At 37.6% G+C, this 26,971-nt stretch overlaps 1 protein-coding gene across 11 annotated transcripts in view; it reads left to right on the plus strand.

The window, feature by feature from the left end:
* LOC135684431 (uncharacterized) overlaps positions 1–26,971 on the plus strand; it is a 51,513-nt gene that overhangs the window by 22,810 nt on the left and 1,732 nt on the right. The window contains exons 5-9 of one of the 11 annotated variants that reach the window (XM_089114885.1): positions 9,376–9,720; positions 10,789–11,112; positions 14,388–19,552; positions 19,728–19,835; positions 20,608–22,033. In XM_089114885.1, the coding sequence (XP_088971011.1) occupies positions 9,376–9,720; positions 10,789–11,112; positions 14,388–14,731 (1,013 nt within the window). In that variant the 3' untranslated portion in view covers positions 14,732–19,552; positions 19,728–19,835; positions 20,608–22,033. The other 10 variants (XM_089114889.1, XM_089114890.1, XM_089114888.1 and 7 more) reach the window with 10 other exon arrangements.

Genomic DNA, 26,971 nt, shown 5'->3' on the forward strand with positions numbered 1-26,971 from the left:
ACAAAATGGCGGCAGTCGACATGTATAGTGTTTGCGAACTTTACAAAATATAATAAATTCACTTTAAAACAATTATTCCCAGTGCGGGCTTCGTACAATGAGAAAACTGTGCATTCGCGCTTTGCTTTGTTTGCACTCGGCAACATGTCTGCCACTACGCATGCGTCCTGAAGAAACTAACCCAGGTTCGCCCCAGGTTTGCGTTTACATACCCTGGGTACCAGACTCACTATGTATAAAATAAAATAGAGAGTCTGGTCTAGTGCGCCCCATTCTCGTTCTGGTGTGCTGATATTAACCAATCAGGAGCGAGTGTACAGATTTCTGTACGTTCAAAGGTCACAGCGAAACAATGAACTTAGCTCTGGTGTAAAACATTGAACAGAACACGAAATAAATAAATGCTAGCGACCGTAACGATTTAGTTTGAAGATGCTTCTAAAACTGTACTCAAAGAATACTTTTCACATGTTGTGGAACTCAACACAGAACAGCATTGGAAGCCTTGTTTGTAGAGAGAAGTGACACCTTCGCCATATTGCCAACTGGCTTTGGAAAGTCTCTGATGCTGATATTTCAGGCTGTGCCTCTCATTGCAAAGAAATTAGGCCTTGTAGTGAAATGCAGTAAATAAAAAACACCGCAAGGCGCCAAGAACAAACAACAACAAACACAAGTAAATCAGTTATGGCTAATATTTCGCCCGGTATACGGGGCTTCGCTTGTCATATTGCCCATATTTGCTGTGGTGACCTTCCAACGTGATGATTCTAACCGCCGCGGTGTCTAAGCGCGCTGCCTTCACAGTGAGGAAGTAGACTTTGAAAGTACACACAATTTATGTGGAAAATTACAAAAGACTTATTTTAAGTTGTATACGAAATTTAATAATGATTAACATTTAATAACTGCATTGTGCTAACTTTAATTTCATGCTTCGCACATGTTTTTTGCTGTCAAATAGCGTTTAAAACCTGATTTGATTGGAATCTTGAGGCAGAAGTGTCTATTACCACTGTATTAATAATGCCAACTTTACAGAACTATTTAAAATACATTTGCTTTAAGATTTCCCAAAACTCCTCTGACTACTGAGTATCTTTGTTATTTATCCGACAATCTTGTTTCACAGGCCTAGTCTGTTAAATAGACTTCACTTCTTTCAAGTAAGTTCACCAGAACGAGAATGGGGCGCACTAGACCAGACTCTCTATTTTTTTTATATCGTGAGTCTGGTACCCAGGGTAGCGTTTACACTACACTTTAGTCTAAACTAACGCAGGTTCGACCTAGGGCGAACCCACCTTTCGAGATTGGTTGACTAACTACCTGGGGCTAACCTGGGTTAGTTTGCGTTTACACTACACAAATCTAACCTGGGTTAGCTTTAACCAGGGGCGAACCCAGGTTAGTTTCTGTAGTGTAAACAGGGCTATAGCCTGTGCATTTGTTGAGGCAGAATATAGGACCGCTTTGTGAAATCACAGTTAGGAAATCGCAAATCGACAGAGAACAATACGATGTTATGAGAAATGACCTTTGTGGTGTGAGAATGAAATAAATCTAATTAACATATACAATAAAAATTTCGATTAATTTTATTATCATAACAAAGCCATTTGTTAGTCGCGACCAGCCCCGGGAAAGGTTGTTGCGAACGTGCGCACCATCTGTAGCTAGTTTCCCACCACTGGTTCCCACCGCACCACATCGTTCATGAGAGCTTGTGACTGCGACGGGATGCCTTCTTGTTCGCGCACTGTCACCCGGCACCAGGCTACATCGCGTTCACTTGGAAACGGACACTCTCAGAACAAGATGTTTTCGTTTTCAGTACCGTTGTTTACCATCCTGACTCATATACAAAGGCACGCCCATTGTCTTTTGGATACCTCATCAACATCCAATGAAAGCCTTACATAATCCAACGAACTTTTATTATGTCATCTGTTTCAAGAGGATTTAGATATTTCAAGAAGACGTGAATGAAGAAATGCAAATTGAGATGGACGCCATATTTCAAGGGACATTTATCGTCTCTATAAACATAAAAAGGCATATTACAAATAAGGGACTCAATTTTTTGCGGCTCCCTATTTGTACGGCCCCTGATTCAGCTTTCTAATGTTTATGAGTGATTACAAAATGCCTTGCGCTTATCAGGGGCGTCACAATATCCTTTCTCAAGCGGGCGTTTGAAACCAAATTTATCTGAAATACCACAAGCTTGGTTGAAGTATATGTATGCAGAGGGTGTCCTGCCCCCATATCCCTTTCAGGTATGCTTGCCTCCTTCTGCAGAGCCCTATGGATTCAAGTTGCTAAACAACATATCTTATTTGACAGCAGGGCCGGCAAGACCGGTGGCTGCGAGACATTCCCTTCGCTTTAGAGCAAAATAATTTGTTTTAAAGAAAATCTGCAAAAATGTAGTCAACCATCTTATACGTTTGCGTGCTTAGTATTCTCTTAAAAAATGTCCTTACCTAAGCTTGGCTAGTAGGTTTTTACAGGAGAAGACATAAAGAACATTGGATATGGGAATTTAATCGAAGGAATAGGCAGTTCTCCAAGTTGTACAATGCATATATTTGGCAATTGATCGAATAACTTGGTCCAGAATAAACTTGATGCTAAAAAAAGTAGTTCGGTTTTTTCTGGGGCCAAAACCTGACTCATAAGGTCTACTAACAAACAAACTCTCAAATGGTTACAAAAATAGAAAAATCAGCTGTCGAAGGAAAAGAAACTGCTTGAAAATTTTTGAGAATATATGAAGTGAAGAATCGGCAGCTGGAGCGGATTTCAAGGGCAAGGATTGGGGGAGTTGTTACTGATAACTGGATTTTGGTGTCACGCCTTTCAGGTAGCTGGTGTGCGAATGGTACTTTTTAAATTCAGCTTTTCAAATCAGATAAAAAACAGAGTAGATTTATGTATCATTTCAATGCTGATTTACAAAAAATTCTTTCTCTTGAATCGAAGCAACATTGTCTCTTCTTTTCCTTCAGCCAAAATCCATTCTAGATGCAGTTTCTGGCCATCCCTAGAGTCCTATTTTTCTAAACTTTGCCTTCCCGCCAACAAAGGACTAAGGTAGCGCCATTTACTAAACCCTTTCACAAATTTCGTAACCTAAATTTTTGGCCCTTACCCTTTCATATAAGCTTTGCCGGCCCTGAACAGGGCACATTTCTAAAAACACCTGTAGAAGGTTAGTCTGCTTTGCATTTTTGCATGCAGATGAATTTTTGATATGAAACTGAACTGAACATAATAAGATTACACCCCTCTATAAAGTTTGCGATCAGTTTTAACCGTATCCAAAACTCGTACAAAGAGTACGGGCGGATATAAAGAGAAATTTATTTCATTTTCACTACACTCTTTTGTGTAAGAACCAGTAAATTTACGTTCAGCTCTTAATTTTTTTCGAAAATCTTAGGCTGGAATGTTCTTATTTGTTCTTAAATTAATAGGATGTAAGCAGTGTGATTGCTAGCTTTTACGCTCTAGGGAGGTGTTCAGACCTAAATTTGCTGATAAATTTGAATATTCACCGAAATTCAAAGTCCTCGAATTTGAGATAAAACATTGTTCAAAATTGCATTTTACAGTAGCTCAGCTTTTACTTAATTTTTCTTAACTTATGACCAATTTTGATGCTCGTGTTCTGATTAAAAATCGTTCTAACAGAGAAAGAGTGTAACAGATTTCTGACATTTCTAGGATTCCCCTCCTTCAAAAGCATGACTTATTAGTAGCATGAGACACCATTTGTTTTCATGGCTGTTTGTGGACTGGGCGCTAACAATTGTTCGGTAAAAAGAATAAAGGCAAGTAGGCGGTATCTTCGATCGAGGAAGGTTTGACCGTGTTATTCTAGGGGTTTTTTGTCAGTAGCACACATCGTGAAAATCAGACATCTTAGTTAATCGTTTAAAGATTGAATGTCATTCTGTTTGGAAATCATAAAAGAGTATCGTGCTAACAACGAAAATGGGTCGATCGGTTTTGGAAATTATATTGTTCTGCACACTTGCCGCACTTCATGGGAAACTCTCAGTTGGTATGTACATACATGTCTTGAGGTTTTTAAAGAGATTACTAAGCAGAAAGTAAATTACACCTTCCATTCGACATGAGTTTATCTATTTTGATTGGCAAAGTGTGCTTTAACTTGCTATTGATATTAACGTACTGAGAAGCCTGTTAACCATGCACGCCGCACTAATTTGAAAATGGCGGTTAGCAGAACAGGGATGGTTCTCCCTGTTAATGACCCCGAAGGATTTGCATTAAATTTATTGATAGGAATAAGAAAGCGTGATTTGCACCAAAATTTTACCGCGAAAGTGGTCGATTTCCAGATGGCGGTTATGTTGCGGATGTTGGTTTAGTCAGGTCAACGCCCGTTGGCCGATAAGTTTCCGCGATTCCGCCACAATGGCAAACTTCCAGTACCGATTCAAGTTTAGTGGGCCTATTTGAACGTCAGATCATTAGGATTTTAACATTGTTTGGGATTTTTATTCAGTAGTTTTGACTGTAAAACAAAGTATCTTTCAAACAAGATTTTATTTACGACACAGTGGTGTTCCTTTGCGAAAAGTAGGCCATATTCGGCATCACCTCAAGTTACAGGTGATTTTGACGATCGCGAGACAAGATTTTACGTTACAGTACCATGAATCAACCCAAGATATTGGATGAGTTATTAAAAAAACATGGCTTCTATTATTGTATTGTAATATTTGAAAATAAGACGCGTGGTCGCGGATGACGGTCTCGATTTTGGAATCGGTTTGTCTTTTCACGCCAATTAATTTCACAGGTTTCATTTTCGTACACTTTTTAGAATCTGAGTAGGTTTTTGTGCCTGTTTGAGTTCGAGAAGGCTTGAAGATCCTTTCCCTTGGCCTCCAATGTTATTTCATTGCTTTTAAGGTGCTTTTGCAATAAAATGCCTCCCAATAATTTTAGACAGAGGCACTGCTTTATAAAAACCTGTGAATGTCGATAGGGACCTTAAGTTTAGCAATCATGCTGAGATTGTTTCAAACAAAGCAAATCGGCTATGCAGAATGATAAGGCGTTCTTTTAGTTAAATGAATGGAGATTTGTTCAACAGCCTTTTTAAGAGTTTGGTAAGACTGCATCTAGAGTATGGAAATACAGTATGGTCACCTTGGTATGTCAAAGACGTGCAGTTAATAGAGAACGTCCAAAGGAGAGCCAGCAAGCTAGTTGAAGGCCTAGAAGATCTAGGTTATGAAGAGCCCTTTAGACAACTGAAGCTGCCAAGTCTTTTGTATGGAAGGATTCGGGATGACCTTATTCAAGTCTACAAATATACGCATAATCATTATGACACTGAAAGCCTGTTTCGTATTGAGGAAGAAAGTAGAACTTGCAGCCTAAACTTAAAAATTGTTAAAGAGCACTGCAGAAAAGACGTAAGGAAGAGGTTTCTCAGCCTACGGATCAACACTTCATGGAATAAGCTACCATCTAGCATTGTAAATGCAGACCTTTGGGCCCCTGGGCCTGCAGGCAGTTATTACAGGGGCCCAAACCCATTGATTATGCTTTGGGAGGCTGCCACAGTGAATTAACCCATCATCTCCAATTCTGCTCCCAAATATGTTTTTCACAGGAGTAAAACAAACCAATAAACTGGATGTATTAATGTGTCAACTTTTAAACTCTTTTCAATCTTCTTCTCCAACATTTGTGGACTTTCTTCAAATCTAATTCTGTGCACCACCAGAGTCAATATGGAAGCCTTTTGTTTGAGTCCTTTAATTGCAAAATGAACTCGAATTGACCAAAAGTTGTGCCACATGATCACAAAGTGTTGACTGGAGAAGCTCTTGATTTAAAAGAAAGTTGACTACAGAGAAAATTCGATACAGAATTTGACAGAAATGACCTTTAATTACATACCTATGAAAATTTACACTGCATTTGAACATTTTCTTCACCATCTACTTCTATCTTTTCTGATCTAAAAATGTTGAAGTTGTATGATCTCTCTCATTTAAAGCTATGAAATGATTTATCAAACATATCCTTTATATTAACCGACCAGTTATCTAGGTGTTGCTAGCATAGATTTTAACCATGTGACTAATATTTTGGGCAACAAAGCGTTATAACAATAGGCTTCCAGCAGGCCTCTCTGGGAAAAAACAACACAGGCTATAAAAAGCCCTTGCCAGTTGGGCGATGTGGGCTATTTAGCGCTTGCAGAAATATTGTTAATTTTTTTTAATATTTGTTCCAGGTTACTAAACAAAACCATTAGCATATAAGGGTAAGATGGTTCTCAGAATGTTTTTCCATTGTCAATCATAAGACTGAAGGTGGTGTTCTCTCATCATTTGAACCATTTATTTTTGGGCTGTCGGTGCGCCAATCGCAAAGACGGCCATAAATAAAACCCCAACCGTTTCGAGGGGGTTGAGAAGAAGAACAATGGCCTTCTTCCGCCGACTAGCAGCACCTTGTTCTTGCAAAAGTCGCAAGCCATACGGCCATTAAATAATGCACGAAGAAAAAGAAATAGAAAGTCAAAATGCATGTAAATAAAAACTCCTGAAGATATCTAGACATGGGTTGGGTGGGCAGGGTCGCAAAGGAAAACCTTTCCTCTCCAAAGTCCAACTCCGAGTTGTAGTGCAACGTGTGAGAATGAAACTGTGCTAAGACAAAGTTTATATACCCAAGGCCAATGCACACTTGCATGCTTGTTGCTATAGCCGTATAAAAGACACAATGTAAAGCTTACTCGAGCACTGCTACAATAAACACAAACTCTACAATTGTGCAATTTGTGCCCAAAAAACAAAAGCCCAAGGGGCACCTAAAAGGCGTACCCTGTCACATATTAAACATGATTAAATTTCATTTGATCAAGCTTATATTGAAGTATTTTCAAAGACAAAAATACATTACCTTGCAAATTCTCTAAACATTATTCACCTTAAAAAGACATTTTTGTGTGTATTACTACCTTAAATTTAGTATTACCATTCCTTAAAATGAGACAAAAAATAACTTTTTTGGAATATTTTGTTAGGTTTTGCTGGTCAAATGTAGCTTTTTGGGAATGCCTAGTTTATATGTTATGACTTGAAAATAAATTGTTTCATATTTGAAAGCATGGTGTAATGTTTCACACTTTAATTATTAGTAGCATTAAGCATGCTATATGTCATTCCTTTCATGTGAACACATGTCTTATTCCATTGCAAGTTTTAGCAGATAATACAAACATGTGCTATATAAAGAAACGGAAATTTCCTATTTATAACTGCATTAAGTACAAACATTGGGAAGCTAAACTATGCAGACTAAATGAGACATTGGTTTGAAAAACTGCGCGGGCTGAAAAAGGCCCTTGCTATAGCCCGTACCTCCGGGAAAGGCCTGGCTTCCAGGCCAAGGTTTTTTCTATTTGACTATGGCACCACCATATAGTCTATGCATTTAGTCATTCTAATGTACAGAAATTTCCACCATAACAACTTAATGTTTCCTATTCCTGTTTTAAACTCCCATGATTTAAATTTCCTTCCCAGGCTTTCAACATTTGAAACTGTGCTGGCCCCCCACCTGAGAGTCACTACCAATGACATCTCTGCTAGGAACAATATGCCAACCTACCTGACTTTTGAACATTTTTGATAAGCTCACATGCTGGATATATGCTTCTCTCAAATCAACAACACCCTCTTGGCTTGGCATATATATATATATATATATATATATATATGCCTTATGATTATATATATTCTCTTCTGGAAAGGGAGACTCTTCTGGAAAAAGCGGGAAGTAGGAAAACCAACGAAGGGAGGGCTGACAGGGTTCCACTCGTGACTACATACCATCCGGCACTTAATGGTTTGGGGAACATTGCCAGGAAACACCATACCTTGCTCACTGGTTCAGAAGAGCACAAGGAGGTGTTTCCTGTGCCACCAGTAGTTGCTTTTAGGAGGTGTAAGAATCTTAAGGATATTTTGGTGAGGGCTAGGCTTACAAGTGGGAGGGAGAAGGGACACAATAACAGGGGAAGTTCGTGTTGTAGGAGGTCCAGATGTCAAGTGTGTAAAGTCATGTCTAACAGCGATAATTTTAAGTCTAGCACTACAGGTAAAGAATATAAGATCAACTATTCGTTTAACTGTGACTCGTCCAATGTTGTGTACTTAATTGAGTGCAATGTCTGTGGAGTCCAGTATGTAGGTAGCACATGCACGCCTTTTAGGCTTAGGTTTAATAATTACAAGGCGTGTAGTCGTAAGTTTAATTTAGGGTCTTCAGTGCCCCAGATGGAATTTTTCAGACATTTTTCTGAGGAAGGACATCAGGGGTTTCTGAATGACATAAGTGTTAAGGTCATAGATAGGTTAACAGGTAATGATAGGAGGAGAGAAAGTTTTTGGCAATATCGCTTGAATACTTTCTCTCTGATGGGTCTAGGCAGGTAGATACATAGGACATTTATATATTCTTCTACAGTTTTAAATTTTTAAAAGTTTTTTTTTTTTTTTTTTTTATATTTTTAATTTTTAATGCCGGCTCTTTTGTTTATAGCTTATCTTCTCGTTATTTTGTTTTTTGCTTTTATGGCTTTCATCTATCTCTTGTGAGACGGTCAACACCAGCATCTCCATCACATTCTTTCTTCTACCTTTCTTTTCACTTCTCTCCCAGTTCCCCATAACAGTTTGCCTTCTAACACATTTGACAATAAGTATTGTATTAGGCAGGTGCCCCTTAGGTTTCTATTGTATTGTAGTGTTCTATTGTAATTTAGGTTGATAAGTAGGCTCCTCTGATTTTGTAAAGTTATTACTGATGAAGCGAAAGCGAAACGTCTTACAAAAGTGTTTTCTTTGATTCTATATATATATATATAATATATTTATATATATAAATTGACAAAGAGCAATTTAGTACACACCAAAAGCATACAACCTAATGCTGATTAAACATGGTGACGAAAATTCAAAAGATTTAGTCATTACAATCTCCATGATAATTATGGTCTGTCAAATATTCCTCCTGTGCATTTTGTTTTTGGTTAGTGAGACACATTTTTCTCAGTGCAGTTATTAGGTTGCTTAAGTGGTACTGCGAGGGTGTTGGCATGGGCAAAGAAAAGGGCAATCAACTCCCTAGATAAGGCCTAGAAAGGCCTTCAGGAACACTTTAAATTTAACATTTTCTCCTGTCGCAAGTGTTGTTATAATTGGCAGCTCACACCAGCTCTGTTGATGACAACATAATGCATCTGGAGTGTCAATGGAATATCAATTAAAGACTGTACTCTTCTGTTGTAAAATCATATTTATGTGGTTTTTGTAGATGGACAGTCATTCAATCCTGCTGCTGGAACTTTTGTGGATAAGTTTGGGAACAAATCTCAGAGCATTGAGGTTACTTGGACATACGACATTAGCAGTCTTGAGGGTGGCAGTCTTTTATGTGGCTTTCCATCAGATTTTGTGATAAGAAAGAAAGGTACTGCTGCAGCTTCTTTGGTTACTAAATACCAAGGCAGAGCTTCAGCAATTGATGATCCTGGGCAAAGAAAAATTGGATTCCAGCTTCGTAATATTGATTTCAGTGACGCAAAAGATGTTCTTTGCACATTTTTGGCATCAGATCTTAGCCCTACTAACAGTGGAATTTACAAGATAAAAATATATGGTTTGTATGTTTGTGTATTAATGTGCTAGAGTTTTTTTCAAATGTTTGCACATTGAAATTAGTTCTTAACAAAAACTGGCCACTCTGTGTGCCAGCTCTGACTTAATTAATTTGCAATGTGCATTTTAATGTTTATGAAGAAAGTTCAAGAAAACCTCCGATTTAGTTTTTTAAAGAAATTTTCTCACTATTGTTGTGAAAGTCTCTCACTATAATTCCATTACTAAAACCAAACCTTGTTCCAGTGTTGGGGTATTTCAATCCCTCACATATGTTCTCAAGCTTAACAATGATTCAGTAAGGTAAATTTTATTAAGTAGAAGTGGTTTCGTAGAATAGCATCACATTCTCATTCATTTTTTCTGCAGAAACAGCTATACCTCATATCATCAGATGAATTTTACCTTTCTTCCTTTGGTCTCATAGGCATGAAAGATATCTCCCTTGTCCTTTTCTTTTATTATGGCCTTAAAGACTCATTGCTAACAATGGGCCTTTGCGAGCGTGGCGACGGTCCAAACAATGGCAGTAATTTTCTACGGATTAACCAAAATTGATTTCACACTGTCTAAAAATGCATTATGTGATGCTCACGAAGCGCAATGGCTCATTGTTAGCAATGAGTCTTTAAGTTTATTTCTTATTAGCATTTTTGAATATATCCAAGTTCACCTAGATAACCACAACTTTTCTGAAGTAGATTTTTCTACTCTCCTGGCATATGTGAAAAGTAAAAATTAAAAATGATAAAATTGCATTTTTCGTTAATAGAATATTAGTCTTATACAACCTAAAAACGCACAAGCATGCTGTTCCCAGGAACAAGTTACTAGCAGACACATTTTGCAATGACCATGTGCTCAGGTGTACATTTGCAGACACTTTGATAAAGAAATGTCTATCCCAGAAAAAATAATGTTTTAAGATTTGGGTGCACAATTGAAGTTGTCTTGTTCTGGGGAACTGTTATAGACAAGTTTTGTGCGGTGGAGCCAACACCTTTAAAAAACACTTGCAATTGTTTACACAACTCTTGACTTCTTAACTTTTGATTCCCCTTTATTCCAGAGGTACCAGAGTTCCGAAACTGCTTGACTGAAGGAACAACATCCACTACTGGTCAAACTATTTTTGCTCTGCAAGAAGGCCAGACTTTAAACTCAACTTGCTATGTTTATGGCAACCCTATTCCAAAGCTGACATGTGGCACCTACGATGATAAAAATAATCAAGTTGGGCAAAATGCTGAGGTAACCGGGAATTTTACAAGCCTCCCAATAAGCAGTCGTTTGCGTTTTTACAATCTTCAAAAAGGGGTGACCAAAGTAAGATGTGTTGCTGATGGAGGTCCTGCAGGAAAGATATCAACGGAAGTAAAAGTTCAAGTTGGTCGTAAGTAACACATTTTTAATCCAAAAGTTTTCAGTGAACTGTTTTGATGCATATGTGCAGGACTCCAAACCTTCATTAAAACATTCATTAAAAAATCCTTTTCTTGTTTTTGATACAACCAGCGTAAACCTATCTGACCTTGTTCATTTTTTAGCTTTTCGTAAATTTTTTTAGTAATTTCTGCCATCGAATATCTACTTATGTGTTAGAAAATGCAGTTACGTCCTTTATTCGTAAAAAACTGCTTACTAAAAAATTAAATGATTACGGTTTCGATAAGGTTGTCAAAACTTCTGTTCTAGAGAGACGTAGACACAAAAGGCCAAAAAGAAACTCATTCATAAGAATTCGCTGCTTTCCAATTTGTCAACGGCCAGAAAACTTACTTACTTAAAGCCCCGGTCAAACGCATCCAACATTTATTCCCAAAAAATTAGAAAGTTCGTTGATATTTTTCAGCGGGTGGTCAAACGCATCCTACATTTCGCCCAACATTTCATCCAACATTTCATCCAGCATTTCGCCCAACATTTCATCCAACATTTCGCCCAACATTTCATCCAACATTTCATCCAACATTTCATCCAACATTTCGCCCAACATTTCATCCAACATTTCATCCAACATTTCATCCAGCATTTCATCCAACATTTCATCCAACATTTCATCCAACATTTCATCCAACATTTCATCCAACATTTCGCCCAACATTTCATCCAACATTTCATCCAGCATTTCGCCCAACATTTCATCCAACATTTCATCCAACATTTCATCCAGCATTTCATCCAACATTTCATCCAACATTTCGCCCAACATTTCATCCAACATTTCATCCAACATTTCATCCAACATTTCATCCAGCATTTCATCCAACATTTCGCCCAACATTTCATCCAACATTTCATCCAGCATTTCATCCAACATTTCATCCAACATTTCATCCAACATTTCATCCAACATTTCATCCAACATTTCATCCAACATTTCGCCCAACATTTCATCCAACATTTCATCCAACATTTCATCCAACATTTCGCCCAACATTTCATCCAACATTTCATCCAACATTTCATCCAACATTTCATCTAACATTTCATCCAACATTTCATCCAACATTTCATCCAACATTTCATCCAGCATTTCATCCAACATTTCGCCCAACATTTCATCCAACATTTCATCCAACATTTCATCCAACATTTCATCCAACATTTCATCCAACATTTCATCCAGCATTTCATCCAACATTTCATCCAACATTTCGCCCAACATTTCATCCAACATTTCATCCAACATTTCATCCAACATTTCGCCCAACATTTCGCCCAACATTTCATCCAACATTTCATCCAACATTTCATCCAGCATTTCATCCAACATTTCATCCAACATTTCATCCAACATTTCATCCAACATTTCATCCAACATTTCATCCAACATTTCATCCAACATTTCGCCCAACATTTCATCCAACATTTCATCCAACATTTCATCCAACATTTCGCCCAACATTTCATCCAACATTTCATCCAACATTTCATCCAACATTTCATCTAACATTTCATCCAACATTTCATCCAACATTTCATCCAACATTTCATCCAGCATTTCATCCAACATTTCGCCCAACATTTCATCCAACATTTCATCCAACATTTCATCCAACATTTCATCCAACATTTCATCCAACATTTCATCCAGCATTTCATCCAACATTTCATCCAACATTTCGCCCAACATTTCATCCAACATTTCATCCAACATTTCATCCAACATTTCGCCCAACATTTCGCCCAACATTTCATCCAACATTTCATCCAACATTTCATCCAACATTTCATCCAGCATTTCATCCAACATTTCATCCAACATTTCATCCAACATTTCATCCAACATTTCATCCAACATTTCATCCAACATTTCATCCAACATTTCATCCAACATTTCATCCAACATTTCATCCAGCATTTCATCCAACATTTCATCCAACATTTCGCCCAACATTTCATCCAACATTTCATCCAACATTTCATCCAACATTTCCATCACCGTGCATCGCCTGCGCAGCGACATGTTTGCAGCACTTGTTTACAGAAGATAAAAAGGCACGTAAGATAAAAGTGAAAAATGATAGCTGATTTCGAAAACAACACGTTGAAACGTAAAGCTTCCCGTTAGGACTACGCCTAAATCTAGATCGCCATCCCTGCTGTGACTCTCCTCGTCAGTGCTACGTTCATCCTAATCCGACACCCTTTCCCCAGCTATTAATTGTTAGATTATTTCATTCTGCACTTTGCTTTTGCTTTACATTTTTCACTCGATAACTTTTAAAAAAAGTTGCTCACAAATCACTCTGGATTCACCTCGGCTCAAATAACAATACAGAAGTTTGAATCATGCGCATGCCTAGAAAAAAAGATGTTGGATGGAGTGGTCAAACGCAACCAACATTTCATCCAACATGCAGAAAACCAATGTTGGACGAAATGTTTGATGCGTTTGAGCACCCATGTTGGGTCACCCAACATTTGCAAATCGATGTTGGATGATGTTTGATCACGGTCAAAAACAAATTTTGTTTTTCAATGTTGGATGTAATGTTGGATGCGTTTGACCACTCCATCCAACATTTCACCCAGCATTTCATTTTCTAGGCATGCGCATGATTCAAACTTTTGACCAATCCATCCAACCTTTTCTATAGTTTAATTTCTCTGCTTTTCGAATACCTTTTGACAATGTTAATAGCGGACATTATTTTGTTGTTTATGTTTTCTGTTTTGTCGCATGTAAAACAACAACCAAAACATGCGATTCTGCTATCGGGCAGCATTTACTGGAAAACCCAGATTGTGCAAAAAACTATAATGGTGACATGTCTTGGATTATTGGTAAAGCCTGATCGTCGTTCTATCGAGAAGTTTTGGAATCTATCACATAAACATGAAAAAACCTATATTGTGTAGACAGAAGGAGTTTTTTTTCACCTTAGGACTCCATTGCTAACAATTTCCACAGGCAAGCGGCACTGATTGGGCAACCTCAACTGTCATGTGCTCGCGTTTCTGATTGGCCTATTTTGATCAACAACTGGGTTTATATATTTCCTAGAGTATAGTTTTTTCGATCTATGTTCCGACGTTTTATAATCTTAAGAATGTCAGACGAAAAGCTTTAGTATGAGTCAAAAAATTTTTCAAAGTCATTTTTAAGTTTTGTACCACCAAAAGATTTTTTGGATAATCATTTTCGCTGTTTCTCTCTATCAGACGTCCCAACTGCTCCAGTGGAAGTACGATTGATTGAATCAACGTATACATCTATTAGAATTGGATGGAGGAAGCCTGCCAGTCCGGGCTATTCAGGAATATCCAATTATCTTGTGGAGTTGTTTTACCCAAATAGAACAGAGACAGTGCGAAATATGACCGTCACAGACGGAAGCCCCTTTCTTGAATACACTTTCCTTTATTTGAATCGCGACCAAGACTATAGAATTCGTATCTCTGCATACAACGCTGTTGGTAAAGGGGCATACGCTGAAGGGTCCTACAGGACCAGTGGCGGATCCAGCCAAAAATCTGACTACCGCCGAAATGAGATAGAGGGTTGACCACACCCTTTAGACCACACCCATTTCTTGGTCATACCCGGTTTTCTAAAATGATTATTGCTTTCTATAATTTCTTATGTAGACCATTTTCAAGAGACAAGCGGTGCTTTACTGAAATTTCATGTATCCTTACAACAAGCTTGAGAAGAAATAAATAATCTTATTCAATATTCTGAGGATGGATATTCTAAAAAAATTTACGGCATTTAGACGAGGAACACCATAGAATTAGAAAAAAGATACATTTGGCAGAATTTCGAAGTGTCGCCTAAAACTCGCATTTAGTCGGACAATAACAGACCTGTTGAAAATTACGAAGTTTAAAAAGCTAGATAAAATTTGCAATTATTGAGAGCAACTTTTGTTAAACAAAGAATCATACTTTTGACGAATATTGTGGGCCTGACTTTTAATTTAATATTCTTTTAAAATATATTCCTAGGAATAGTTGTGTATTGTACAGAATAATGGGTCACATCGGCTTTGAAATTACAGTTTGCCCACTTGCAGAATATGTAGGCATCCCCCCATCTTTCTGTAACATTTGAGCCGCGTTGAGCGGCAGTACTACTTCAACCCCCCATCTGAGCGGTAGTCAACTCGCTTGTTCATTGGTTGTCAACAAAATTTGTATGCATCCCCCCAGGTTGACAGTGATTTCTGACCATTTGATTGGTTTAGGCAAGCTGACTACCGCTCAGTGCAGCTCGAATCCGCTCTACACCGACTCAACCCCCCTAGCTAGCAAGCCATGATTTCATCATCCCCCATGCTAGCCTTCTATTTGCAAACATGTGGCTCGGCAATTGGCACGCAATTTCCATAGCGATAAGGATTAAACAATATTTTTGTCTCTGTGGAAATTTCAGGCATGTTCCTAGGAAGAAAGGCTAGGTTTGCAGCGCGATCAAATATTTTCAATAATTAATTATGGTTTAATTAAAGTATTAGGATAAACATGAAAATGATCCTTGTTTCTATAATTTTTTGAATAATCTGACTACCGCTCGAGCGGTAATGGCGGTAGTCTGGATCCGCCACTGAGGACAGTCTGGATAAAACCAAGGTGGTTTTTTGTGCCAAAATATTTTGGTCAGTTTGTTGTCTCTTCTTTCTGCTGTATGGTGCTTATAGGTATCGAGAGCTCCAAACACTGTCAAGGAATGTCAAAATATTTTTGTTTGCACACCACTCAAATATCTTGTTCCAAAGGTACAAAACTTTTTAGAACAATGTGATTTAAAACCCGTTTGAACGATCCAACATTTACCCAATAATTGTATGTCACAAGTTACCTCTAGTTCCAAAATAGGTGTTGAATGTATTGTTGGGAAAATTTTGATCCGTTTGAACACCTCAACCAGCATTTGACTATTTTTGGCTTTCGCTATTTGTTGTTATTTTGGAATGAATCGAACTGCCTTGCTTCACAAGTTTGAGTAGAAAAATGTTGCAGTGGATAATGTGCAGTTAAAATCAGAAATGTTGGATGAATTTGTGAAACAGTTCCAAAATCATCAAAGAATATTAAACATTTTTAACCAAAGTTAACTTACGTCAAGATCGCCAAACATCATGCAACTCTTTTGCCAAAACCAACTTTTTTGCCATCATCCAACGAAGTCTAACATGGTTGGCTAAACTAGTGCAACATTTTGTTCCAAACGCTGTTTGTTGGACTTAGGACGAGATGTTGCACTGGATTGGCCTGGGATTGTTGTGATTAATTTTTATAGATTGCACGACAGAAATCTGAAATATACCGTCTTCCATTTTCCATCCCCAGTCTTGCGGGTTTAGACAGCAAAGGTCTAAATGCTTCCACTGTGTACCTGGAAGTTCAAAAAAATTTTGGGAATTGATATCATATTGTGAATAAAATAAAGAAGCTAATATGTCATTTTCCTACTTAAACTAACTATTAATTAGAAAAGGAATAAAAACAGTGTTGGTTATATCGTCCACATCAGTTATTTGAATTGTCATAATTTTATTAAATAGAGAAAAAACGTCATGAACCTGAAGATGCACTCGTAAAGCATGGTAGTATGTCGCTCTTCCAGTTGGAGGAAGATTATCTGGTTCTACTACATTGCTCGTTGTAATCATTTCAATGTATTTGGTATATCGTATACTAGCCAACGAGTCACATTTCTTGCCACCGTAGCTGGAAAATAAAGTGTGCAAAATTCAGTTAGTTGATTCAAATTGGTGATACTATTGCTTGATATTTTATTTCAGAAGCTTATTAAATATCTTAAATAGAAATGTATTTACATTTTAACCACCAGTTGAACACCTGCCTCTCCGATCTCTTGCTGAGTCATTGACAAATTCCCAAATTGTTTTGATATCTCAAGTATTCACCTTCTCTCGATTCTAACTGCTTCAGGATTTTCAGCTTCCCTATAACAAACAGAGTGCTCTAATAACAGTTTTCTAAATGATGAACAGTGGCATATCATTGTAGTATTCCTAGTACCTAATATCAACTGCAAGGTGAATGTCATTATAGGTAATGCAGTACAAAGCTATCATGCTATTATTATTTCAGTTTTATACCTTTTTGGTGCATAACTGAAGTTGTGTCACAGCCACTCCAAGCATGAGCAGAAAGAAGTGCTTCTTGGTACTGTTGTGTTGATAAAAGGTCCCGCATGCTCCAGTATAACAATTTTGAATGTCGCCTTTTCTTTTCCTTTTTCTCTGTTCCAAAAAACGATTCTCCCAATCCATCTCTCCAGTGGCTCATCATGAGAACCAATATATCCGTACCTTCTTCCATCACACTAACATATCTACCAGTTTCTGCGTACTCAAGGACAGTCTTCACAATTGAGATATCCGCGTCTCTATTACTTTGAACTGCGACAAACCTTTCCCTCTCTAACCGAGTACAAAGCAACTTAATCAGCCTATCCTTGTTATCTATGTTCGCCAGAAATGCTTCCCTGCTACAAGTAATTTTTGAGCTTTCAGTGATTTCAATGCTAGCTGGCGTTTTGCTCATTCGACGAAGAGGCTCCTGACCTTTTGTTGACATTCTGTCTAAGTATCCATCAAAAACAACGTTAACGCAAGTGTAATTCCCAAATCTTTGCTTTACAAATGCAATGTACTGTTCAAGCACGTCAGAATACGTTGATTTTAGCCAGTGGACTTTGTGGAGCAATGCATCACCATCAACCACGCAAACGTCATTTGTAGTCGGGATAGTTGCATTCTCTGTACCCAGTAAGTGATTTCTAAGAACAGCTTTAGTCGATTTTCTCATCATACCTTGTTTAAAGAGTGACGTCGGCTCTAGAGTTAGCTCATAGCAGGAGTTTTCAGTAATGTTACTTTGGAAGTTAGCCAAGGCAGACAAACGGCTAAACAGTATAGTTGGATTGATGGTCACTGTATTGTTCCTCATTTTCGTCTTAGGTAAGAGATCTTCAAATGTTTGAACTCTTTCTTTTCTCTTGATGCTCGCACCATCAAGCCAGTTGAAAGACTTTTAAGATGTTGCCCGTCTTCACCAAAAGGGTTGTGGCGATCAAACTATTCTTTGATTAACGTAAGATCTTTATTGTCTCTCTGCTTGGGCCTAACTGAACATGCTGTTCACTAGTTTTCCTATATGCGCCAGTCGATTCACCCATTGCATTGGGTATGTCTGCACACCTATGGATACTTCCGATCCATAACTGGCGAGTAGATTCCGAAATACCTCTTTCTCGCGTCAGACCACCGTTGCTCTTCAATGCTCTCATCATCACCTGTTCAATGTCCAAATCCATCCATAAGCCTGACCAAAATTGCTCACTGCGCCTGACAGTGTGCAGATACTTCTTGTACGCTTCGAGATTGAACGTAAGCTTTGAGAGGGTTGGGAATCATTGCATATTGATGTCACGGTGATGCTTTTCTCTGAATTCATTTTTCAATTTTTCAAAATCAGAGCACAAGTCCTCAATCTTCACTGTCGCTTCTTCAAATGTAGGACGTTCCATCTCTTCACAGCTATCACGATTCTCTTGTCCAGATGCAATCAATTGTGTCATTAATTTGCAAACCAATGCAGACTCGATAAGGATGTGTCTCGACACATCCTTCCCAGAAAAGATATGGGGAACAGCTCTTCCCATAAACTTCTTCAAGGGCTTCTTCTAATCCACTTCCTTTCATTACAGCATTCAATGCTTCCAAGAAATCTCATCAGAAGATGAACCCTCCTAAGATGCAGACTACATTAATCGATTTTGCATTTATTATCTCCAAAGCTTTGATGGATTATTATCCCTAATCCTAACCCTAACAAGCCTCGATATGTTCAATAGTGATGACGTCACCGATGACGTCATCATGTTATTTTTAAACTTTGTTGGATTAAGCGTGACATATAGCGTGACAACAAACTTTGTTACTACTTTAAATTTCTAAACTGCTCAAAGGTTTCTGAGAAAACACATGAGTGAAATAAACTCTTTTTTTATAAGAAACAGTACGATAAAGTTCATGCTGACTGTTGTTAATTTTTCGAAGATCTAAGGCTGGAATGTTTTTAATTTGTTTTAAATTAATAAGGTGTAAGGAGTGAAATTGGTAGCTTTTTCGCTTTAGTGAGGTGTTTAGGCCTCAGTTGCCTCAAAGTGAGCGAGATGTCCTTTACTTGCTGACAAATTTGAATATTCGCCAAAAAAGCACCTACACATGGCTAAAATTTTATCATTGCTTTGTAGATGGGGGATTTGAAAACATATTCGTTGTGGGCAACATTCAGACGCGTTGGTGAAATGTCATCTACTTGAAATCAGAATACTTCTCATGTTGTAGACAGTAGGCACAAAAAATCATATTTTTGAAATTTGGTTAACCAACCTCCGGTCTCAGTTGATTTTCTTTGATGTGCAGCCAGACAACTTCACTATTACTTTCAAGTCTAAAATTTATGCAAAGATATTTTTCAGGGTGGGAGCTGTGTATAATCTGAGATTTTATGTCACTTTTGTAGATAATGGTGGAAGATCTACGCGCGATGGAACTATTGTTGGAATCGTCTTTGGTGTCATGCTGCCATTGTTCTCATTATCATCATTCTATTCTTCATGCTGAAGAAGAGGTAAGAACGTAAGTCATATTAACTCAACTTTTCTTTCTAGGCCTATAGATTGGCAAAGTAAAACGTCATAATCATTTCTTTTTAAAATTGTAAAGTTTTGTCAACAAAACCTTAAAGAAAACTAAAAGTATCTTTACTAAACTGAACTAAAATAATTTAATAAGTATCTCAACGAATTTACAGTTCAATATTTTTTCTTCTTATCATTTGGTTCGTTTTGTTATCTTGGCAAATGGCCTTTTCCCTTTGTTTTCTTGTTTGGATGTCTTTGAACGAAACCGTGAGAATGATGAAGCCAACCAGTATGTTCCCCATTGTATTATTTTAATAGTCCCTCGCATCAAACTGACACAATCCGATGTTGTAAAAAGAGCTTTCATCATCGCGTTGTTTATGCTTTCTAGTTCATTCTGATTGCAAGGACGTATGCAAGGACGGTTTTAAGTTGCAGTTCCTGGTTTGAGGCTAAAATCATGCTATTTGCTTGATAAAAGAGGCGAAAGAAAAAGTTGTAAACTTTTCTCTCTATTCTCAATTTAAAAATTGAAGTTTGCTAATTTCAACTTTCTTTTACAAATCTTGAATACCCACATTTTTTACACAGGCCCTTTCTGCTCCCATCCTAGGACAAGCTGAATTTTTGTCTACGTTTCATTCCTTGTACATGTGTGTATCTTTATACAATTGATAAAAATACGAGCCGCAGAATACCTGAGCCAGACTGTCATAGGTGTGCCAATTCGACCTAAATTCATACTTATTTCCTCAACAGAATAGAATTTCGAAGGTCCAATTCGCAACTTGAGATGCAGCAGCCGAAAAAATTCTTGCCTTCTCTTCAGTTCCGTTTATTTGGCTGGCTGATATGGAATGTTTGATTTTTTTTATTTTTACGATTGCTTTCCAGTTAATTTATGTTGAAGGTGATTTACAAAATGTGTTTATTTCTTAACTAACCAAATTTCTTTCTTTCCACCGAAAATTTTCAAATTTTCATCGAAATTTATCCAGAAATTTTCTCCACCGACAATAAATTCACCGGGATATTTGGCACCGAATTTTTTGTACGTAATGTATGGCGAATTGACTGAGAAAGCCATCTTTCAGTCATTTGCAATGGACTAAGCCTATTTTTCACAATTGGTCTAATTTTCAAAATTCTGTGAATTTTCGAAACTTTGCGATTTAACATATTTTTGACTGTAAAGTAGCCCTTAAAAGTTGGCTGGTCCAGATCGAATATCAGAAGCATCTTTAGGCACGTTTTTATGTTTTACGGGAGGTTCACTCAAAACAGCCCCCTCCCCTACTCCTGAAATAAAATTCTCCAACATGAGTTTCCACCCGCCGGACAACAGAACCGCCAATGTTGGATTACCGTAAATTCTCAAAAGCCCCCCTCAAAAAGCCCCCCTCAAATAAGCCCCCATCCTAGAACTAAAAATTGTCAATAAGCCCCCCCCCTCGCATAAGCCCCCACTGCTACTGTGAATTCTCAAGTTGGAACTCCTCAAGTTGATGAATTTTGCCATCTGAGGCTGCCCCCCCCCCTCGAATAAGCCCCCATCCAAAAATATCAAAAATGAATAAGCCCTCAGGGGGCTAATCGAGGATTTGCGGTATATAAGAACTGTGTTTCTTGTATGCAATATCCTTTTTTATTTTAAAGGTATCTAGGCCTCTAACCTAATTACAACCATAACATAACAATGAATTAGAGTAAATGTAACTTTAATTGTGGCTTGGAGTCAACATGCTTTCTTAAAAAGCCTCTCAATTTTCAAGGGTCGAGTAATTGAACTTAATGACGCTCATTGCACATGTAATCTCAACTCCTTTGCATTTATGACACGAGGTTTAGCGGATTATACTATCCAGATTCGCTAGTTCCACCTTATCTAAAGATATCTTTTGCTACGAATTTGCAATTATAAATATAGACAATCTTTATGAATTTGTATAGAGTTTAAATCGTAACTTGATGTCATAGCGTAGGACAGTGGTGATCAGCACTGCTGGGCGTCAAATCTAGAAGAAATTTGTGTAAGAAATTTGTGTCTCGTATCTTTGTGAAGTATTATATTTTAAAGGTACTTTATATTATTTTCAGCTAGTGTCTTTTTATTTCTATTTTGAAGAAAAGAGAAGAATAAGTTAGACTTTCATGGTTATCTCTAATATAACTTGACTCTTCGGAATTCTTGCAATATCTTGAGCTTGACTTCGATTTCCAACAACAGCCTCGTTGTTTAACTGTTAATAAGCCTTCCTTTCAATACCTAGTAACTTGTGGTTGTGGCCTACATTAGAATGGTAACAGACGTCTTCGGATCGAATCAATATATAGGGTTGGAAAGGACTGGTTGGGTATATAGGGAAATATAAACAATTGTTTATGAAATTGGAAGTTTGTATCTAAAGAAGAATGCCTATTGCATTTATTATAATTTTCCGAAGCACATTTCCAATGCTTATAATCTGCTCAGTTAACGGACAAAAAGTTCTTTTAAAATATTGCAGCCTTCAAAGAACACTACGAAATTTCCACAACGTCTTGGTCCGTCAAACTGGGGTTGATTAATTTTTAGTTAATTCGTGCACTGACAAAATCTATAATTTGCTGTATGAAAATAGAAAAATCATAGAAAGCTTTAAGCTTTTTAGAGGAGATTTCGATTCGGACCAGTGCAGAAAGTTTTCTACAGTTGCTATAAATTTCCAAGGTTAGGGTATAAAAAGGTTTGCAATGCTCTGAACTTTCCCAGTTTTTCGATAGTTTTCTTTGTTGTTCTTAGTTTATCCATAGAGCCCAGAATATATTACGGTTCTCAGACAGGTAATACAACTGTATACCTCTATCTTAGGTTTTTGTAACTTTTATATACATATAAAGACTTTGTTGCTCCTGTGTAAGAGCTCTTCAAAGCTGGCATATTCTGTCGTAAGAGCTTTTCTGAATAATCTACTCATGGCCGCATAAATGGGAGAGGGAGTAGGACTCTTCATTACGTAAGATATTACTTTAACCATTGCCTTTTTCTGATTTTTTGAAGTATGCACAAAAGCAGATACTTGGAAGAGTGAAAAATTTTAATCATTTAGAGATCAAGGAAAAATCACGAATAGTAAAAAAGATTTGAAGTCAATTGGCGTTATGGGGAGAAATTAAAAAACTTTTTTCAGCGTTTTCTCTTCTGTAGAATGGTTTATCGGGACCACAGATTAGTTAATAAATTTTTTTTCAAAAAACAGCAATTTCTGTTTGGTGAAACTTTATTACTTTATATTACTTTACATACTTTACACGCAGAATTTACTTTTACATTTAGAAGATTCTGCGAGTATAAGAAAAAAGACAGGTGCTGGATTAAAAACTGATTGCGAAAGTGGAAAACACATTTTTAGAAGAGTAAAAAGATGAATTCTAATTAAAGGTAATTTTTTCGAAATATTCTTTCTCTGGGAATGATGGGCTGATAAGCTCGCTCCGGTACAATGCATCGGGACCGCACAACCATGCTTTGTACCGGGGCTAGCTTAATGTTATATGAAATGCTTATAAGCTTGTTTAGAATCATTTGTGCATAGCCGCATAACGAAAGGTTTGCTTACGACAATGCTCTGAAAACAATAATTCTTTTCCACTATGTTAACATATTTTGACTATGAAATAATAATAATGCAATTAAATAAAATTTGTCGAGAAATTTCGCGGAAAATCAAGAGGCATATTCTTAGCAGTCAACTGAACCTGGAAAATCTTTTCGGAAGTTGTGTTGGTGCCACTCTATCCACAACAATAAGGGGATGGAACGTTTAGAGAACACAAAACTATGGTCCTCTTAGCTTCTTCAAATTTTTGCCCCAATCTTCAAAAACTTTAGCCTGTGCGCAGACTCGACTGGTTTTACCAGAGATGCATTTAGTTGATGGGAAAATTCAGTATTTCTCTCTACTGGGAGAGAAACCCTAAATTTTCCGTTCAACAAAATTCATCGCCGGGAAAACCAGTCGCGTCTGCGCGCAGGCTGCAAAAACTTTTGCTCTCGTGAAATTTTACAATCATCATGTTGGGCGTAATGTAGGGTGAAATGTTGTATCGTTTGACCGGGGCTTTATTATAAAAATGTGTAGGTGTCACATGGGCCCCGCAGAATTTGAACGAGGAATCAATAAGGAGGAATTTTAGCGTTTATCCATAAATCTATAATCATGCAGATAAGCTTTGCTTCTTCGAAATAATATGGCTGTCACATCTAATTTCTCTGGACCACAATCAAATGAACACCTTTTCACATTCAGTAACTGAAATCGTCTCGAGGAAAACTATTCATTGTCCCTCATCGACGATGATACAAAAAGGAACAAGAATGCAACGGAAAATTCCGATATTAAAACGAAGATTCAGAGACAACTGTATTTTAGACAGATAAAATACAAGAAAATCGAATGAAACGTCACTACAATAAAAGTAGTAATTATTGTTATTTTACAACGATATCCCTTTACAACGTTCTTGGGGGCTTGAATTGATTATCAACGCTGATCAAATGCCTTCATAGATGTGTTATTAGATGCGGCTGTTGTATGTATACTATCCTTTATGTTATTAGATGTGAAGTATGTGTAACATTTGCATAAATATTTGCTTTGGAGATCCCCAGGGGGGGATCTTAGCAGTGGCAATTACCTCTTCCCCCACTTTTTTCAAAACATGGTCCACATATTTCTTCTAGAAATTGATTAAAAAGTGTGACATTGCAAGGTAGGGGTAGATCAAAGAACTGAAACGAGGCAAAAAGGGTGTGACCTTGCTGGCAACGCCCATTATCTTCCCACTCTGCAGTAGATGGCGCCGCCACTGGACCTAAGCATGATCCCTTGTGAACGCCGCACAAAACTTCCGCAGTCATTGACTTTTGACCGTTTACAGAAACCAAAACTGCTTACATCCACTTCACTTAGCTAAGTTTGACTTAAAACCATTCTCTTACTTTTTCTTTTATATCATATTTGAAAAATTTACTTTTCAACATTTTGTGGTCAACTCATTTGCGTGCCTATATGCCAGAGAAACGACAGAAATAGGTTATTAACAGGGACGTAGCTAGCAGGAAAGTGTAGGAGGATGTAACAGCCCCAATTCTTCATGTTTTTGTCGGTAAATCTTCAGTTGGTCCACACAATCTTTAGTTGGTCGGTAAAAACGCATATAGGCAGGTTAAATAGCATCTAATTTTCCTTATGTATGTCATCGTCGGTAAATTTAACACGTGATGACCCTCAGCCTCCCAGTCTTGAAGATCATGCAAAACGACATTTTAGGACACAATATTAAAGAAAAGGATTTTGAAACGTAGGACCCATTCATATCTCACGTTTTGCAACAGGATGGATAGGGACGCCTGAGCAGAGTTTGGGGTTGGGGATAGTAAACTTTCATGGTAGTTTTTCCACCATTATCTTTTATGCAACAACCTGAATATCATACTGCAGCAAAAATGTGAAGGGGCTATAGCCCACCCCCTCTGGCGTGCCTGATCTTCAGTTTCATGCTAACACTGATCTGTTAATAATGTTAATGACTATCCAGCTTGACTCCATACCAATCTTCTCAATCAATTCTATATTAGGTATAAACCTCGACCATTAAAAGATATTTTCCAGTGGCGTCCAATGTCAAACGTCCATTGTATTTACCGTATATGTATATGTTGTATTTTACTGTGAATGTATTATTATAATCTAGTATATGCATATGCAGTGTTATAGTTTTATTATTAGTCATATTTAGATACATGTCATATCCCAGGGGGCAGTCATGATAAATTGCCCCTCCTGGGTTCCGTCCTTGTAATATAGTTTAGTAGTTCGTACGTACTGTTTTAGGTAAATTGTTATTGTAAGTTTTCTTACCGAATAGAAAAAAAAAGAAAAAAAACACTGATCTGAGTCCGAGGAAAGAAAGAAGGCCCTGCATAAGTCTTTGAAAAAGCTGGTGATGACCAAAAGCAAAGGACATTCTTCAGAGCCGTCGGAACGAACTTCCTATTGGGGGGCTGCCCATTGTTTCCTTCTCATTCAGTACACTGTTATAAAGGAAACATACTACAGTTTGACAATTATTGGGGGGCTCCAGCCCCCCCACAGCCCCCCCGGTTCCGACGGGCCTGTTCTTTCAAACTTTAAATCATGTGCAAGAGAAAACCGAGGTTGTGGGAGTGTTGTGTTGATATATACAACACACCTTTTAAAATAAATGCAAAACGACAGTTGATGTGGCTGTTTAAGAGGTTGAAAGAGATTCCTCTTTTATTCACTCGGCTCAAAGTTACTCTGCTGGATACAGTCGCATAGCATTTTATTCCAAACATAAACAATTGTCCAGTTTAGCCCGGTTTGCAGTCACGCTCTGTTTACAGTAACATCTTTTTATGCAACATTTAGTGTGACTTTAATAGTGCAAAGTAGAGGATTCACAAAAAACAAAGAGATATACCGGGGTCTGGCTGCATTTGAGCTTGGAGGCTTCAAGAAATCGGCGAGCGGCTTGCATATGATAGATATATCCTTTCAAAGATCTCCAGCTTAGCAAAAGTTCACCAAGAAGTTCTCCAAAGAGAAGATCTTTTGTTGTGTCAAACTGACTATGCATGCTATTTTACCCAGATGCTTCGCTTGCACCCAGGGACGGATTAAGCGGGGGGTGTAGTGGGTGCGTAACCCCACCCCCCAATAGTTCTGTGTCCTTCAGTAAATTTTGTTTCATTCAGTAAAAATCATTTGCTGGTAGTCAATAGTAACAAGTAACAAAGTAACGCCAAGATTTTACTTTATCTAATTTTATCAGTATTTATCATCTTATCAGTAGCGTAGCGGGGGGATATTTTCAAATGTATTTTAAGCTAATTTCAAGGGCGTCGTCGCAACAATTTTCTGATCGCTTTGCTCGCAGAAGACCCTCCTCTATCTCTCTACAGAATGTTCAACACTGTCCCCTCATTTTCTGATTTGTATAGAAAAGTCTTCACGTTTTTGAGACGCTCCTGATATAATAGAAACTAAAATGCTAAAAGTAGTCAAATCCTAAAAAACTGGATTCTGAAATGCTTGTCGTAGACTTTGATCCAAGGAAA

Source organism: Rhopilema esculentum, chromosome 21 (genome assembly GCF_057945365.1).
Source record: "Rhopilema esculentum isolate cy_ngs chromosome 21, ASM5794536v1, whole genome shotgun sequence".
Taxonomy (NCBI): domain Eukaryota; kingdom Metazoa; phylum Cnidaria; class Scyphozoa; order Rhizostomeae; family Rhizostomatidae; genus Rhopilema; species Rhopilema esculentum.